The following is a 17552-nucleotide window of genomic DNA, read 5'->3' as shown; positions in this document are numbered from 1 at the left end:
TTTCCAACTGAGAAGGCAATGGCAACCCACTCCAGTACTCTTGCCTGGAAAATCCCATGAACAGAGGAGCCTGATAGGCTGCAGTCCATGAGGTTGCTAAGAGTCAGACATGACTGAGCGACTTCACTTTCACTTTTCACTTTCATGCAAAGCATGTTTTGTGGAATTGGGTCTTTAGGGCTGCAGTTTCCGGTACAAACTCTTGGCCTCTGTTTTCTCTTGCAGTCTGCTGTCTGGTTTGGATCTGGTCAGATGAACCGTGTCTCCTGGCTAGCTGACAACCCACAGGAGGTAAGCCTATAAAATGGCACAGGCCATGGTTGTTCATGTGAGGAGGACCACCTGGCAAAGATGGGTGGTTCCCATGTGGAATTCTGTTGAGCAGTGCTCTGGGGCAGGGACTGACCAAACTTCTTTAGCACTCGAGGCACTTGTCTGAATTTCTCGGGATGAAAATCATTTCCAGCCGGTCGCTGGTCTCGTCTGGATGCAAGGATAAGTCATTTTTCTTCTGCATCTTCTCAACACACCGACCTTGCAAAGTCTGCACGTGGAAGCGTCTCAGAAGGGTGACCAGGATGACCTTCATCATCACCATGGCGATGTACTTTCCCGCACAGGCCCGGGGCCCAAAGCCAAATGGCTGAAAGTACCTGTAAGGAACCTGGGAAAGAGATCAGACATTAGCCAGAGTAGTAAAGGCAAGAGTCATGCATCTCCATTTGATTCATCCTGAAACCAGTCAGTCAGAATGCTCGGCTTTAGTGATTTAGCCATACTGCTTCTTCACAGACAGGAGTGACTATGACTCAGATAAGACTTTCTCCTTCCAGTTTGATTCACCCTTTGTGATACAGACACAACCTCAACAATCCCCAGTTACGTTTTCATGTAAAGTACTCGGCTAGCTCTGTGGGAAGGCCACATCTTTACTGCTGTCCTGCCAGTCACTGAGGCAAAGACTGTTGTGCCAGGCCATATAACCTGATGACAAGGACAAATTTAGGCAAAAGTGTGGATTCCTGTCCTTTTAATGCCAAGAATCTAAATATTTTTTGATATACAAATATTTAAAGGGACACACCTCTCTGTCTTGTCCCCATTTGGATTCTGGCACCTAATAGATGCTTAGTTATTTTAGACCAATTGGCAACATGGCATGGGTTGCTTATGTAGAAGCAGAACGAATTAGAGAACTGGTTTAACTTAGATCATATCTCTTCCCCATATGGCAATGGAAAAGGGGGCACAGAGGGAACTATATGGATAATTCAGATTTTTTTAAAAATTGCCTAGAATTTGATATAACAGAGGCAGAATCTCTAGTATACCTCAATTAAAGAACAAGGTGGGAGTTCTTCTAATTACCAAGTCCTGTTTAGAATAGAGACTAGTACTTGTGAGGCCATTTGAAGAACCAAAGGCAGACTGCAAAAAACAAATCACTTCTTCTCATTTATTTCCATCTAATCATCATTGATGATGCTTCAGCTGAATCTACATGATGGCAATGTGATAAGTTTAAATGGAAAAGTGGGTTGGTTAAACAAACTTCACCTCATTTTAGGCAAATTAAGGGCCTGAATTGTTCACACTTTGATCTCTCGTGTGCCCTCCATGAAGACATTTCCAAGAGCTGGAGAGCCAGCCTTCTTGGCTTGAGGACAGAACTGGTGGCCATGTTCCGGTCAGGGGAAATGTATATACCTGGTGAGGCTGGAGGGGATGAGTAAATAAAATGAAATGTACAAACACAAATACAGAGGGGATTTAACAGTTGATGCTTTCAAGGGTGGCACACTCAGTTTTAAGGAAGGACTCTTACATTCTTGGCAAAATTTTCAAGAGTAAATTCATTAGGCTTTGGGAAAAACTCAAGTCTGTGCATTCTTCCAAGATTCAGGATAATGTTAGTCCCCTTTTTCACTGGGTAGCCATCGATGACATCATCCTCTAAGGCTTTGCGCATGACCAGGTCCACAACGGGCTGGTACCGCATGCTCTCATTAATAAAGTTTTCCACCACTTTTAGCTTTTGCATATCATCAATCCTTATGTCTCTTTCACCTGTAGAATAAGATTAAAAAGACACAGCTCATGTTAGTTTCAATATATGGTCAGTGTTTAAAATTATACATTTTCCACAGAACAGTTTGCTCTCCAGTACTCTTGCCTGGAAAATCCATGGATGGAGAAGCCTGGTAGGCTGCAGTCCAGGCAGCCTATAATGTATATCTATAATTCTAAAAACTGTATATCTATAATTCTAATATAAAATGTATGTATAAAATGTATATCTATAATTCTAATGTAAACCAGTAACTCGAGTAAAATATCCTGTGCTTGTTCCATAGAATGTCTTATGAAAATTTTGATTTGAATTTTATTATCTTAACACCTATGGGTTTCATGCTGCTGCTGCTGCTGCTGCTAAGTCGCTTCAGTCGTGTCCAACTCTGTGCGACCCCATAGACAGCAGCCCACCAGGCTCCCCTGTCCCTGGGATTCTCCAGGCAAGAACACTGGAGTGGGTTGCCATTTCCTTCTCCAATGCATGAAAGTGAAAAGTGAAAATGAAGTTGCTCAGTCGAGTCCAACTCTTAGCGACCCCATGGACTGCAGCCTACCAGGCTCCTCCATCCATGGGATTTTTCAGGCAAGAGTGCTGGAGTGGGTTTCATAGTTAAGTCTAAATTTCTAGAAAACAAAAACAAAAAAACATTGGATCCACATCCCACATGGCCGCAGTTAGCTGAGGCTGAGTGTCTGAGGAGCCCTATAGAGAAACTCCTCTCTGCAGCATGATGTAGACATACCCAGTCTACTTCAAACATTTATCTGCCACCTCTGTGGTTCTTCAGTTTGGTTCCCTACTCTAAATTCTAGAAGATGTTTATTTCTTCTTTAGTCAAATTGAGATAGTAAGTTCAATCATGTTCAAGGAAATGTTCTCTTCTGGTACCCTGTGCAGTCATCTGTCAGAAAATGTCTTTGATCATCCCTCCTCCCCATCTCATCCAGGACAACCTGGTGTAGTAGGGTGCCAAGAACTCCCTATCCTCACCACACAAAATAAGCCCTAAGTGAGCTGGGGATTGATGGACACCTCTACAGTCTCAGCATGGCCCAACACTGGTCAGACAGGCTCAGATAACTCTCAGAATTGGCAAAACTTTAGAGCATTCTCAAATGGAGTATCACTTCTGTAGAATGAAAATCAACCCAGAGTCCCAAGGCAGGTCTGTCTCTTGTATAACTATGCTATCCAGGAGAGGTCTTACTTGGTCAGAGAACTCTACTGACCCAGCCCTTCATGTACTGCTCTTTGTGTTTATCTGGGGTGGGGAGGTAGAGGGCAGATGATGGGGAAGGTAATCCAAGTCATTTCCTAGGAATGACCAGGTGTGTGGGTCTAGAGGGAGCACGTGTACACGCAGTAGTGTTTACCCCGGTTTTATGTTTCAAGAGGACTGTTTTGCCAGGGAGGCATTATGGAGCACAAGCCCTTTTCACCTCTCAAGGAAACTGTACTAAAGGCTTATGATCTCAAGAGCAGTTTCCTCCTGTTGCCTGCAGTCTGTCATTCTATGGGTCTCCTTCTCGCTCCAGCGAGCCTGCTTGTCAAGTTCTCTTTTTCTCATGATACTGAGAGCCCCAGGACTGCAGAGATGGCACTGGCTTGTTCACCACGGTGCCCCGCACCTGGCACAGAACCCATAACCTGAAATAGGTGCTCGAGAAAATATTCCAGAACTGAAGCCTGGAGGTTATTGTGGTTCCTCGCTATCTACCTTCCCAGGCAGCTTTCCTCCTACAACAACACGTCTGCAGAAACCTTCTTTCGCATATTTAATACTTGTATGAAATTTCACCTTATTGTCAACTATTTCAAGCAGCACTCAATTGTTTTAAAGGTAATAAGATAAAATTTTTTTTTTAATGTATTGCCTTTCATCAACAAAATAGGTTGTTTCACAGGGACTCTTTAAAGTCAACAAAGAAAAGTCTATCATTACAGATATCTCTTCACGTGTGTCTGAAATGTACTCCTAAAGAGATTACTCATGTGAAGCATGTTCCCAATAAAGCATTTCATTTTCTCCCAGAAAGCAATTCTGACTTGAATGTGGCTGTATTTCTGGGGGAAGGTGGGGATATCAGAAGCAGTGCAAGAATGATGTGAAGCAGAGGCAGAACAGGAGGAGATGGGAGTTGGGAAGAGCTGAGCAGGGACCTGGGGGCTCCCCTGCAGGGGAGGAGAGGGTAGGGGGAGGAAGGGCCTGGCAGCCCAGGACTGTGGGGGAGGGAAACTGATTACTCCCCTGCCTTTGCTATCACCCTCTCTTCCTCCCTCTGCTCCCAACTGGAAGAAAGGACTGCTTGAAACCCGGAAACACTGCCTTACATGATAGCCATTTCCCTAAGTGGACCTTCAAAAGCCTTTGGTACTGACAAGGTGGATGATCTCATGTGTTTTAAACACAGACATATAAAACCACATGCATGTGCTTATGTGGCCCTTTAAAAAGACCTTGAAGAATACACAAAATAATAACAGTGATTCCCTCTGGGAATTGGGATGAGGCTGAGGAGAAGAATGGTTGGGTTCAGGTGACATTATTTTCTGCTTTATACATCTCTCCACTATTTGGATTTTTTCAATGAGTATGTGATATTTTAAAATTAGGAAAACACAGGAAGAACTATCATTTTAACCTGTCTGGCATAATGAAAATACAACCCAATGACTTGCCTTATTGTTCTCTGAGCAGATTTTAACAGAGTTTTTGACAAAAAAATTTTAGGACGTAGAAGCTAATATCAAGAAATTGTTTTCTGAGCTCTATTGTTTGTTTGATAAATTCTTACCAACAACAGTCTGGATTTCCCTCATCATTGCCTCTTCAACCTGGGGATGCTTTGCAATGAGAAATAGCATGAAGAACACAGAAACAGACATGGTGTCTGGCGCTGCGATCAGCATTTCCAATATGCACTGGTTTACATTCTCTTTTGTAAGTTCACCACGTTTCTGAAGAATAGGAAGGGAGAGAAATATTGGGAAAGTGAGTGAGGTTCAGAACAGGAAGGGAGGTGGCACTCAAGGATCAATCACCTCAACAAAATGAAATCATAGGAATTACAAGTCTTTGGAATTGACAATGGACATTTTTATTAATAATCTTCAGCTCAAAGCTGAACAATTTAGATATTTATCTATGTATGTAATGTCTTTGCACTCCCTGGTTTTCATGTTTTGTATTGTACAGACACAGAGATGTTTAAATCTTAAGGGTCAGTCTAATCAGATTGTCTAATACTGAGCTATTTAGTTTGGGTATTATATAAACACTAAAGCAAACACTTAAAAGCAGAAACATGCACCAATTAACAAGGGGGAATTTTTAGATACCTATACACAACCATACATGCTTCCCAGGTGGCTCAGTGGTAAGGAACCTGTCTGTAATGCAGGAGACTTGGGTTCAGTCCCTGGGTCAGGAAGATCCTCTGGAGGAGCAAATGGCAACTCACTCCAGTATTCTTGCCTGGAGAATTCCATGGACAGAGGAACCTGGTAGGCTACAGTCCATAGCGTTACAAAGAGTAGCACATGACTGAACGACTGAGTACGCTTGCATACAGTCATATACATATGTTGTGTGGGAATTATGGTTAGTGTAGGTCTGTACCTCGGCAAAAATCAACTCAGTGGCAAAATCTATGCAGTCTTCCAGCTTCTCTGCTGTTGAAATCCTGTGTCTTTTTTCTTCTATGAGAATTTCCATGGCATCTTTCAAGTCCTTGCTGGGAATAAAAGTGAAAATATAATCTACCTGTACTCAGTTAAGACACCAAAAAATATGCTGTAGATGAAGCTATTAGTACTCATGAATAACCAAATTTATACTTAATTATTTGCAAATATCCTTAAATTATGTGTAGATTACAATTCATAGTAAGGAACCAGAGTTATCCACATATCTAGCTACTGGTAGCAAAATCAAGGCTATAACCTATAGTTAAATGTTGAGAACTGTTACCAAAAGGCTAAATCCAATGTATTTTTTCAAGTATTGGCATGATAGAGAAAATACATACTGGCTTTCTCACTTGTATGTGGAATCTTTCTACTTTAATTCTATTTATTCATTTTGGCTGTGCTAGGTCTTCACTGCTGCCTGGGCTTTTCTCAACCTGCAGTAAGTGGGGGCTACTTCCTCATTGTGGTGTAGGTTTCTCATTGTGATGAGCACAGCCTTGTGGCTCTGGGGCATGCAGGCTCCAGTAGTTGCAGCACTTGGACTCAGTAGCTTTGGCTTCCAGGCTCTAGAGCACAGGCTCAATGGTTGTGGCCCACCGGCTTAGTTGCTTTGGCTCCTGTGGAGTCATTCTGGACCAGAATCGAACCTGTGCTCCTACATTGGCAGGCAGATTCTTTACGACTGAGCCACCAGGGAAGCCTCATGTGAAATCTTTTTAAAAGGGATAGCAAAACCAGTAGAATATTGTAGAGTAAAATAAATAAATTAATTAATTTAAAAATAATAATAAAAGTGGGAGTTCATAGACACATAGAGCAGATTGTTGTTTACCAAGGCATGAAGTTGAGGGTGAGTGCAAACTGGTGGTGGTGATTATCAAAAGATACAAACTTTGGGTTATAATAAGTCACTGAGATGTCATGAACAGTATGTTTTCGTATTACTGTGTTGTATATTTGTGAGTTGCTAAGAGGGATCTTTTGGAGAAGGTGATGATGGCATCCCACTCCAATACTCTTGCCTGGAAAATCCCATGGACGGAAAAGCCTGGTAGGCTACGGTGCATGGGGTCGCGAAGAGTCGGACACGACTGAGCAACCTCACTTTCACTTTTCACTTTTATGCATTGGAGAAGGAAATGGCAACCCACTCCAGTGTTCTTGCTTGGAGAATCTCAGGGATGGCAGAGCCTGGTGGGCTGTTGTCTATGGGGTCGCACAGAGTCGGACATGACTGAAGCTACTTAGCAGCAGCAGCAGCAGCAGCAAGAGGGATCTTTAAAGTTCTCATCACAAGAAAAATTTTCTGTGTGTGGTGACAGACATTAGACTTACTATGATGATAATTTTGCCGAATATACAAATATTGAATATTTATGTTGTATAACTGAAACATAACTGTATATGTTATTGATATCTTAACAAAAAACTAATATTGGCATATTGCAAGGGCATATCGGGAAGAAGACTAAAAAATTTCTCTAGATCTTTACTGCTCCCAGTCATAGTAGATGTTAACCTAGTTCACTATCCATTAGCAAATTTTATATATCGAGAGACTTGCTGAGCTAATTTTAAAGAAAACAAAGAGGAACTGTTATACAGTCTCACGTGATAAGTTTCTGTGGGCCTGCTGACAATAGTGAAGATAAAATAATGACCAAATGTAGCTGCAGACCAGTATGACTCTTTAGACCACCACAAAATCTGACCAGAGTGAAGAGATGAATAATTGACCTTATTGATTCAAGTCACACTAAGCTCTGGTTGAGACGAAGAGAAGTGTTTAAAGGACCACGTGTCCAAATCATCTACCTGATACTCATCGACCAGTTGAGAACATGTAAGAGCGACATGAAGCTGACTTCCTCCTTGGAGACTAATATTATTGAATTTCAAAGTGTGCAAATGGATGAAGTTAGCTCTTCAACCAAGTTTGGGAACTTTAAGAGTTGGAGAATTTAAGAAAGTCTGGACATCTGAGTAAGATATGAACAGAGGTATGAAGAGAGCTAACATGTTTATTGTCTCCTATGTGTCATGTGCTGTGCTAATTGCCCTACATAGAGGATCTCTTTAACTCCTATCCCACCCTGGAAAGTAGGTTATATTTTATTTTAAAGAACTTCCCAAGACCATTTGGTTACTAAGTGGTAGAGATAGGATACAAATCAGGTCTGTCTACCTCTAAATCCCCTGGGTTTTCCATTGGTGGTTAGAGGTGGCATGTTTAGTGGCTGGCAACTTACACACTGGAGCTTCCCTGGTGGCTCAATGGTAAAGAATCTGCCTGCCAAGCAGGAGACACAGGTTTGATCCCTGGGTCAAGAAGATCCCCTGGAGTAGGAAACGGCAACTCACTCCAGTATTCTTGCCTGGGAAATCCCATGGACAGAGGATCCTGGTGGACTATAATCCATGGGGTTACAAAAGAGTTTGGCATGACTTAGTGACTAAACAACAATAACACTTGCACCCTGAAAACCCAATGATTATCCAGTAGGCCATTGGGCATTTGTCCAGTCTTCTGCTAGACTAGTCTGAGACCAAGGCAAAGCCATTTAATGACAATTTTAGGATTCCCCAAGACATAAGATGTATAATTAAACAAACAAACAAACAAAAAACACACCTTATAAAAGTTCATCATGAAAAAATTCTTCTGTGACTACTGTCAATTCTTACAAATTGCATTAAATTGTTTCAATGTAATACAATAAATGATTTCATGTTTCCATTTTTCTAGACATGCAAAGAAAATTTTGACAAATAATAATGATAGGTTCAGCCAACCCTGTTGTCTTCAACTCAAAACACACTGCAGTGTCCTAGTTCTAGATTTGGGGTTCTTAGCTTCCTAGATGAAACACATCCCTGGGCAAAAGGCTGCCTTTCCACTGTGGTCTGGCCACATGTGCCCAAAGCGCTGTAAGAAGTGCTTCACCAGCATCTTAATCAACAGCTCCCTGTGGTTCTGGGGGCGAGAAAGCTTGCCAAAGAGGCCAGAAATATCTGAGACACACACAAATCAGTCTCATCAATAATTATTCCAAAATGTGTTACTTACACAGACTTTTCATACTTTCTGCACAGCCAAGAAATCTTAAAGAAGATGTCTGGTTTGAGAAGGAGAGCTTGCCATGCATCAAAATACCCCTGGATTTTAACCACGATGGCACTTTCTGGAAAAACATCAGAGCAGATGAGCAAAAATATGAGTCCAAGAAGGGTATGCCAATGAAAGAAGATCCCCTGTAGACTCTCCTAGCGTCTTGGACTCTAAGCAGGACAAGGTTCTTTCTTCAGTGGGTGTTACAGCCACATGAATGTCACCAAAGAAATCAACACAATTCATTCTACCTTAGCACCTAAATGGCCAAGTTAACCAGAGGTTTGGCAGTTTTCATGTTTATGGTAGAGATCCAGCTGAGAATCTCACATGTTTCTCCTTGGCTGAGCATCCAACACCTTCTGTTTTCCTAACCATGGAAAATAAAAAGTAATTAATGCTATTATGGCCTCAATTTGGCACCAAAGGCAAAAAGCCTTACCATTCTTCTGTTTATATTTCAGTTCAGAGTGTAGCATTTATCTTGTAGTCTTCAATGCCTTATCCTAAGTCTCCTGAACAGTCAGTTCTTAAATGATTTTCTTGAATTACATTGAATACTAGAGAAAAGAAAAACACTGCTTTTCTCAAATTATACACAAGGGAAGGGAAGAGACATGTATTTTCAACTGTTAAACACCAGGGGCAGGGTAAGGTGCTTTACAAAGAAACTTCATTTCATCCTTAGAGTCTTGAGAAGAGAGTGAAAGTGTCCTCATTGTGCAGATGCAGAAGCTGCAATTCATAGGAATGAAGAAGTTTGCCCAACACCATACAGCCAGTGTGGCTGGCAGCCCCTAGGCTGCAGCCCAGTCCTATCTGACCTCAGAGCCATGTCCTTTCCTCTTTGGTGCACCGTGTCCCCCAGGCCCATTGACAGTTTAACAAGGACCCAGTGAGCAGGTAGAAGTACACATAACTCTGTATGGATTATACAGGTTCTTAGCAACAAAATCTGCATCCATAAGTTAACAGAGAGTTGTACAATGCACTTTTCTTTACCCCTCCTAAGATTCAAGGCTGTTTGGGAATCAAGGAGAAGGGACTTCTAAAATAGGTACCTGTCAAACCTTAGGAGTGTGTGTGGAACAGGCAAATAGGACTTTTACAGTGCCTGTCTGAAAGGAGTACAGACAAGAGGCTGTGACTAAGATCCTCAGAGTGAATGAGACACCCATCCTGATGTCAATCAGACTGTAATGTCCTCTTGAAAGAAATAATTAAAGAGTGGGGACAGGAGGCGAGGAGAGTGTGTGCTTGTCCAATGTGGTCGGTCAGGGAGCAGGTGTGACAGCTCAGTTGGCGTGGGCGAGAGTGAAAATCATGCCTTGTTCTTATTCCTGTGATGTTCTTCCCTCAGATTTTCAGGGGGTTCGGGGCTAAGCTTCATCTGGGGCTTTGTTCAGATGTCCATTCCACATCAGAGGATCAAAGACCTTCCCTGATCACCCCTTCTATAGTTTTGGCTTCTCTCCAACTGCCCCCCTTCACTGTCTAGCCCTTTGCCCTACTTTTTTTTTTTTTCAAGGCACTTATTATTGCCTGAAATATTACTAGATAGTAGCTTGTTTACTGTTTATATGTCCACTGGGATATAAACTCTTTGAAGGCAAAGACCTTATCTAGTTCATTGCTGTAACCCCAGAACCTAAACCTGCCATAAAATAGGCAATTGATAAATATTAGTTGAATAAATGTATGAATCAGTGAACACTGTTAGAAATCAAATCGGGAGAAATTTCTTTAAGGTGACAACAGCAGAATGGAATGAGTCCATGTGATTAATGTTTGTATTTTTTTTGGTTGGTGGTAGAGTTAAATGGATGTGTTTAATATTTGTTTCTATAATATAATAAGGAAAGCATCTTCTTGAGTAAGAAATCTTGCCAGGATTGTTATAAATGCTAAATCACAAGCTTTATGTGAAGCAATTTCTTATACTACTTGGCACATTGTAGACACTAAATTTACGGTAGTTATCATCATTTTCAGCAGCATCAGCTTGAAGTTTTCATACTTAGTGGCTTTGAGGGAGAGGTGTATGTGTGTATTTATGTGTGTGTGTTTGTATATATACATAGAAACTTAAATAGATTGAATGTGGCTATGGGTTTGTATGTGTGTATGCATATATCATGTGCAAAAGAATGGTTGGTAATGGCTGAATACATAGGTTTAGTGGTAGGATATATTTATGACCAAATGAAATGATCACATCTATTAAGTTTCAGCTGTGGGTAGAATTATCCTATTTCCTAGAGCAATGAGAAGAGATACAAAAGAAATAGAAGATGGCTCTTGCTATGAATATTTAAGAGCTTATAAGTGAAGAATGCAGACACACTAGGAAAACACTTTAGGAATACTTAGGAAGATTTAAAGAGCAGTGCACAAAAGAGCGTATCTTTCCATGAGTTCATTATCCTTCTCATGCCCTATTTAGTAAAGGGCTGAATGTCAAGTCATGAGAATGAAAATTTCAGTACCATCCAAGGGGATCCCCAGGAAGAGGATGTTAGAGGTGTCCAGCATGATGCGCCGCATGAGGGTCAACACGTCCACATAGCCCAAGTCATTGCAGACCTCCTCCAACCTGTCCAGATGCTTGGTGATGGAATCAGCACAGATGGTCACCATGCGCACCAGGCCAGGGCCGGACAAAGCTGAAGGGGACAACATCAGAGTGAGCTACCTCCAACTCCAAGGCACACAAGCAATCAGGCAATTTTGGCTTTTTATGTTCAGAGTTTAACTGACCACAGATTTTTATTCAATAAGTGGGTGGAAATTTTCATTTTCTTTATACTTTTTCTGTATTCTCTTAATTTGCTACAGCAGGTCATCACATTTATGGTTTAAAATGAAAAAATAAATATTTTAAAAACAGACTATTCGAAATTATACTTTTCTTTATATGATAACAAATCATTTGTGAGATTGCAAATGAACTATGTAATACTTGTGGTTATAAATCACAAATCTATGATTTTCCATGTTTATTATATACCCTTCTAAAGAAGATTTGTGGGGTATTTTATGTTTTATTGGGTGGCAGAATATTGCTACTGCTACTGCTAGGTCACTTCAGTCGTGTCCGACTCTGTGCGACTCCATCGATGGAAGCCCACCAGGCTCCCCCGTCCCTGGGATTCTGCAGGCAAGAACACCGGAGTGGGTTGCCATTTCCTTCTCCAATGTATGAAATTGAAAAGTGAAAGTGAAGTCGCTGAGTCGTGTCCGACTCTTTGCGACCCCAAGGACTGCAGCCCACCAGACTCCTCCATCCATGGGATTTTCTAGGCAAGAGTACTGGAGTGGGGTGCCATTGCTACAGAACTATTCAAACTGGATCTTACTGTTTTGATCTAAGGTGCTTACTGTTTAATTATAGATTGGGCTTCCCTAGTGGCTCAGACGGTAAAGTGTCTGTCTGCGATGCAGGAGACCCAGGTTTGATCCCTGGGTTGGGAAGATCCCCTGGAGAAGGAAATGGCAGCCCACTGCAGTATTCTTGCCTGGAAAATCCCATGGACTGTGGAGCCTGGTAGGCTACTGTCTATGGGGTTGCAGCTAATTTTCTAAATTACCAAATGTTTTCATTGTTGTTTAGTCGCTAGGTCATGTCTGACTCTGCAACACCATGGACTATTGCCAACCAGGCTCCTCTGTCCCAGGCAAGAATACTAGAGTGGGTTGCCATTTCCTTCTCCAGGGTATCTTCCTGACCGAGGGGTTGAACCTGCGTCTCCTGCTTCACAGGTGGATTCTTTACCACTGAGTCAATTGGGAAGCCCTTACCAAATATAACCTTCTCTTAATCTTAGTTTCTCTTCAAACTACAATCATTTATTGTACTCAGTCAATGTCATAACAACAAAACAAATCCTTGTTTGAACAGTCTTTCTCATAGAACTGGGCACTCTTTCAGGGCAGTGATAACCTATTAGCTTTGTACTTCAAGTCCATAGTACATGGTGGCTCTCCAAGTGTATTTGTCAGATAGAGGAATGAATGAAACCTGGTAGAGTTAACTAGCTCTATTCTCTCCCTTTGCCCTGCTCCTGACTGTCTTAGCAGCTAGTGGGTCATGATGGTAGATGGTCTAACTTGAGAGTTTAACTCTTAAAATTATTTCTCTCCTTGTTCTAAGTTTCTCTGAGTTTTCTTTAGGAGTAATTGCTTTTTTATGTCTTTGATTATTCAGATTTGCTGTTAAATTCAGAGTGCGCAAACAAAGCAAATCAGCTGTGCTGCAGAGCCCCTGAAGACACACTTTACAAATAAGAAAGAGACCTGTAAGTGGTTCTAGACTCTAAGCATTTCCACCCATGTATAAAAAGGAAGCTTGGGCTGGCAGCATACTTTCTGACTTAAGGAAGGAGTTGGAGATATGGAAGGTGGGGATGCTATTTTCTCGGTGACTGTCACATCCACAAGTAGGACAACTAATTCCTTCATGAATCAGTCCTTTGCATGAAAGGACTGGCCTTGAATATCAGTTCCAGGCTGATGTCCGATTTTCCTCTAAGCTCAAGAGTTTGAAGCCACATTTCAAATGTATAAACAGAATGTAATATCACTGATAGGGCCATGGGCCAAAGAATGTGGGCAGCCTCTAGAAGCTGGAAGGGGCAAAGAAACATTTTCTCCCTAGATCCTCCAGAAAGAAATAAGAGTTTTCCCAGTATCTTGATTGGAGAAGGAAATGGCAACCCACTCCAGTATTCTTGCCTGGAGAATCCCATGGACGGAGGAGCCTGGTATGCTGCTATCTATGGAGTCGCACAGAGTCAGACATGACTGAAGTGACTTAGCAGCAGCAGTATCTTGATTATTGCCCTGTGAGACCCACATCAGACTTTTGACCCATAAAACTATAAGAAAGACTTCAATTCCAGTGGCAGATGGTAAAGAGGGAAATCACTAGATAAAGATGTTTGGAATCTAGTTTGTGCTATTCCATATCTGGCTATGTTGCCTTGGGGAAAAGTCACAAGCTCTCTAAAAATGTATTTACTTAAGTAAAAAACTCAGAGCCTGGAAGAAATAACATACATAGCCACTCACAGTTTTAAAATTCTCTAAGTTATCTGCAAATTGTTTTCTGTTAAAACATGTGGGACGTCAACCAATGGTTCAGCAAACATGTTGGCTATGCTAAATATGGCTGACACACTAAATTCTTAATTGAAGTGACATTAAGTGTATAGAGAGCCAATTCTTTTTAAATCCATGAGATGGATGTAGAAACAGGAAGAACCAGATCAAAGTGGTTAAATATGTAGGCTCTGGGGTTGTCTTCTGTGCTACCATTTACTAATGGTGGAAATTGGGCAAGATAGTTAACCTCTTTATGCCTCAGTTTTCTCACTTGTAAAATGTAGGTGATATTATTATTTATTACATGGGGTTGCTGTGGAATTAAGAATTAAGTGTTTAAAATAGTGCCTACTATATAATACATGTGTAATGAATGTTAGCTGTAACCATTTTAAGACTATGAAGCAGAAGAAGTTAAAAATGATTTCAAAACAGACATATTCATAGACAAAGCAGCAGAATGTACCCGGCACCTGAATACCTTTTGTAAAGAAAGGTCGAACAGCTTTCCAGAGTGCTGGATTATTGTTAAATATGATGCCTTTCTCATGCATGCCGATGAACTGCAACCCAAGTTTACTGCCAAATCGGGATATGTAGTGACTGTGCTTCATTACATGGAACATACTTGAGGATCTGCAGCAAAAGCAAAACTTGGTGTTGATTTTTAAGGGTCAAGAACTCAAAATGATGAGTTTGACTACCTGTTGGCTCTTGTAGCAAATGCACTTGATCTAGACAAAAATGCATGATTTCTAGTGTTCAGATTAAATAAGTATTTATGTTAGCACAATAACCTCCTCCTCCAGTTAAAACATTTCTACCTACTAGCTCTCTGTTTGGGCATCACTAAAGATCAACAAACAACACACACAGAGTTATTTGTCCTTCTTCTCTAACACCAAGTCTCTAAAATATTACCCACTAATGTGGTCAAAGCTGCAAGGCTGTAAGAAACTGCACCCTCCACACCACCATGTTTCCAAGAGCCTCCAGCCCTGAAGCAGCCTCACTCCAGATGGTGCCCTTCTCTCCCCTCCCCACCACCCACCACAGAAGTGAATCTCAGAATTGGAAGATGCTGGAATATTTGAAGTCTCATTACTTCAGTCTGGAAGCAGCAGTTCTGCCTTGTACCACCTATTCCCCAGAGTCTCTAATCAGGCCTGGTCCCTCCAGGGGTATCACTCTGGGACTGAAGGATATACCTGGGTACCTCTACCTTGAGCTTGACTGACTTGGGTGGACCTGGAAGGCTCTCTGTGGTGATGACAGCAGTTCTCTTGGGGCTCTGCTTCCATCATGAATCACCAGGGTCTAGAGGGTCACAGAATTCTCCCAAGATGTAGGATATGTTGATCCATTAGATAGCCCTTGATGTGGCATCCCTGGGACTTTGCCAATAGGCTAGGCTTCCATCAACTCCTCAGTTCTTCTTCCACTACTCTGCCCTCTACCCTCGCTCCTGGACCAGTTCTTACAACCTAGTCTCAGCCTTTAGAACAAGTAGGTAGGAAGGAGGCAGCCCCCTCCCCACAGATCTCCTCCAGGGCTTGCTTCCTACCTCCAATCTCAGTAGAATAAGGCATGATAAGACATTGAGTATTATAGAATTTTTTAAAATTCTAGCTGAACGCATCATGGGGCCTCCACATGTGAGGAGAATATTGTCTTCATAGGACAGCGGTACAGAATTCTTCTGCAGAGAGGCTCACTTTGGTGAGAAGCTCTTTTATTAAGGCTGCTTATAACTTAGGCTATGGCATTGGAAGTATAGATAAATCATTTAAATAATTTAATAATTGAAGGATAGGGTTTTCTATGTAATATCATGTGATCTCCAAAAGTGACAGTTTTACTTCTTTTCCAATTTGAATTTATTTATTTTTCTTCTCTGATTGCTGTGGCTAGGACTTCCAAAACTATGGCAAATGAAAATGGCAAGTGTGGGCATCCTTGTCTTTTTCTTAGAGAAAAAGCTTTCAGCTTTTCACCATTGAGTATGATGTTTGCTGTGGATTTTTCATACATGGCTTTTATTATGTTGACATAGATTCCGTCTATGTCCACTTTCTGGTGAGTTTTTATTGTCAATCTTTTTCTGCATCTATTGAGAGGATCACATGGTTTTTACTCTTCAATGTGTTGATATGGTGTATCACACTGATTGATTCGTGGATATTGCAAAAATATACAAACAATGAAAGATCAGAAAGAGAAATTGAGAAAACACTACCATTTACGATGACATCAGTGAAAATAGGATACCTAGGAAAAACTTACTTAAGGAGCCAAAAGACCTGTACTCTGAAAACTAAAGACACTGATGAACTGAATTGAAGACAACACAGATGGAAAGATATACCCGTGTACTTGGATTGGAAGATTGAATACTGTTAAAATGATTATACTACCCAAGGCAATCTACAGATTCAGCATAATCCCTATCAAATTACCAATGACATTTTTCACAGAACTAGAACTAAAAAATTTTTAATTTGGAAACACAAAATACCTTGAGTAATTAAAGTAATCTAGAGAAAGAAAAATGGAGCTGGAGTAAGCAGGTTTCCTGACTTCAGAGTATACTACAAAGCTACAGTAGTCAAAATAGTGTGATACTGGGACAAAAGTCATATGGATCAATGGAGCAGGAGAGAAAGCCCAGAAATACACCCATACACCTATGGTCAATTAGCTTATGACAAAGGAGGCAAGAATATACAGTGGAGAAAAGACAGTCTCTTTAATTAAAGTGGTACTGGGACAAGTGAAGAGCTACATGTAGAGGGATGAATTAAAACCTTCTCTATACTATATAAGCAACTTCCCTGGTGGCTCAGATGGTAAAAGCATCTGCCTACACTGTGGGAGGCCCAGGTTTGATCCCTGGGTTGGGAAGATCCCCTGGAGAAGGAATTGGCAACCCACTCCAGTACTCTTGGCTGGAAAATCCCATGGACGGAGAAACCTGGTAGGCTACAGTCCATGGGGTCACAAAGAGTTGGACATGACTGAGCAACTTCACTTTCTTTCTATATAAAAAATAAACTAAAAATTGATTAAACACTTAAATGTATGACCAGACACTGTTGGTATAAAACTCCTAGAGGGAAACATAGGAAGGTCACTTTTTGCCATAAATCATAGTAATATCTTTTTGGATGTGTTTGCTAGAGCAATGGAAATAAAAACAAATATAAATAGGGCCTAACTGAATTTAAAACTTTTGCACAGCAGAGGAAACCATAAACAAAACAAAAAGACAAACTACCAATGGGAGAGAATATTTGCAAGTGGTGAGATCAACAAGGGATTGATTTCTAAAATACACGAATAGCTTATACAATTCAATATTTTAAGAAATCAAAGAACCCAATTAAAAAATGGGCAGAAGAGGTAAATAAACATTTCTCCAAAGAAGACATACAGATGGTCAACAAGCACATGAAGAGGTGTTCAACATTGCTAATTATTAGAGAAATGCAAATCAGAACTACAATGGGGTATCACCTCACTCCAGTCAGAATGGCCATCATGAAAAAGTCTATAAATAATAAATGCTGAAAAGTATGTGGA

General features: G+C 41.0%; 1 protein-coding gene across 1 annotated transcript in view; it reads right to left on the bottom strand.

Annotated features, from left to right (window-relative positions):
• Positions 1-415: 415 nt before the first annotated feature.
• Positions 416-17552, bottom strand: part of CYP19A1 (cytochrome P450 family 19 subfamily A member 1) — a 32148-nt gene continuing 15011 nt past the window's right edge. Inside the window, exons 3-9 of the mRNA XM_069597491.1 lie at positions 14455-14609; positions 11360-11536; positions 8832-8946; positions 5694-5808; positions 4870-5032; positions 1826-2067; positions 416-664 (exon numbers count right to left, since the gene is read on the bottom strand). Coding sequence (XP_069453592.1) covers positions 416-664; positions 1826-2067; positions 4870-5032; positions 5694-5808; positions 8832-8946; positions 11360-11536; positions 14455-14609 — 1216 coding nt within the window. The remainder of the gene's footprint in view (positions 665-1825; positions 2068-4869; positions 5033-5693; positions 5809-8831; positions 8947-11359; positions 11537-14454; positions 14610-17552) is intronic.

Source organism: Ovis canadensis, chromosome 7 (genome assembly GCF_042477335.2).
Source record: "Ovis canadensis isolate MfBH-ARS-UI-01 breed Bighorn chromosome 7, ARS-UI_OviCan_v2, whole genome shotgun sequence".
NCBI classification, from domain to species: Eukaryota; Metazoa; Chordata; class Mammalia; order Artiodactyla; family Bovidae; genus Ovis; species Ovis canadensis.
This window is presented reverse-complemented; position numbering and strand designations above follow the sequence as displayed.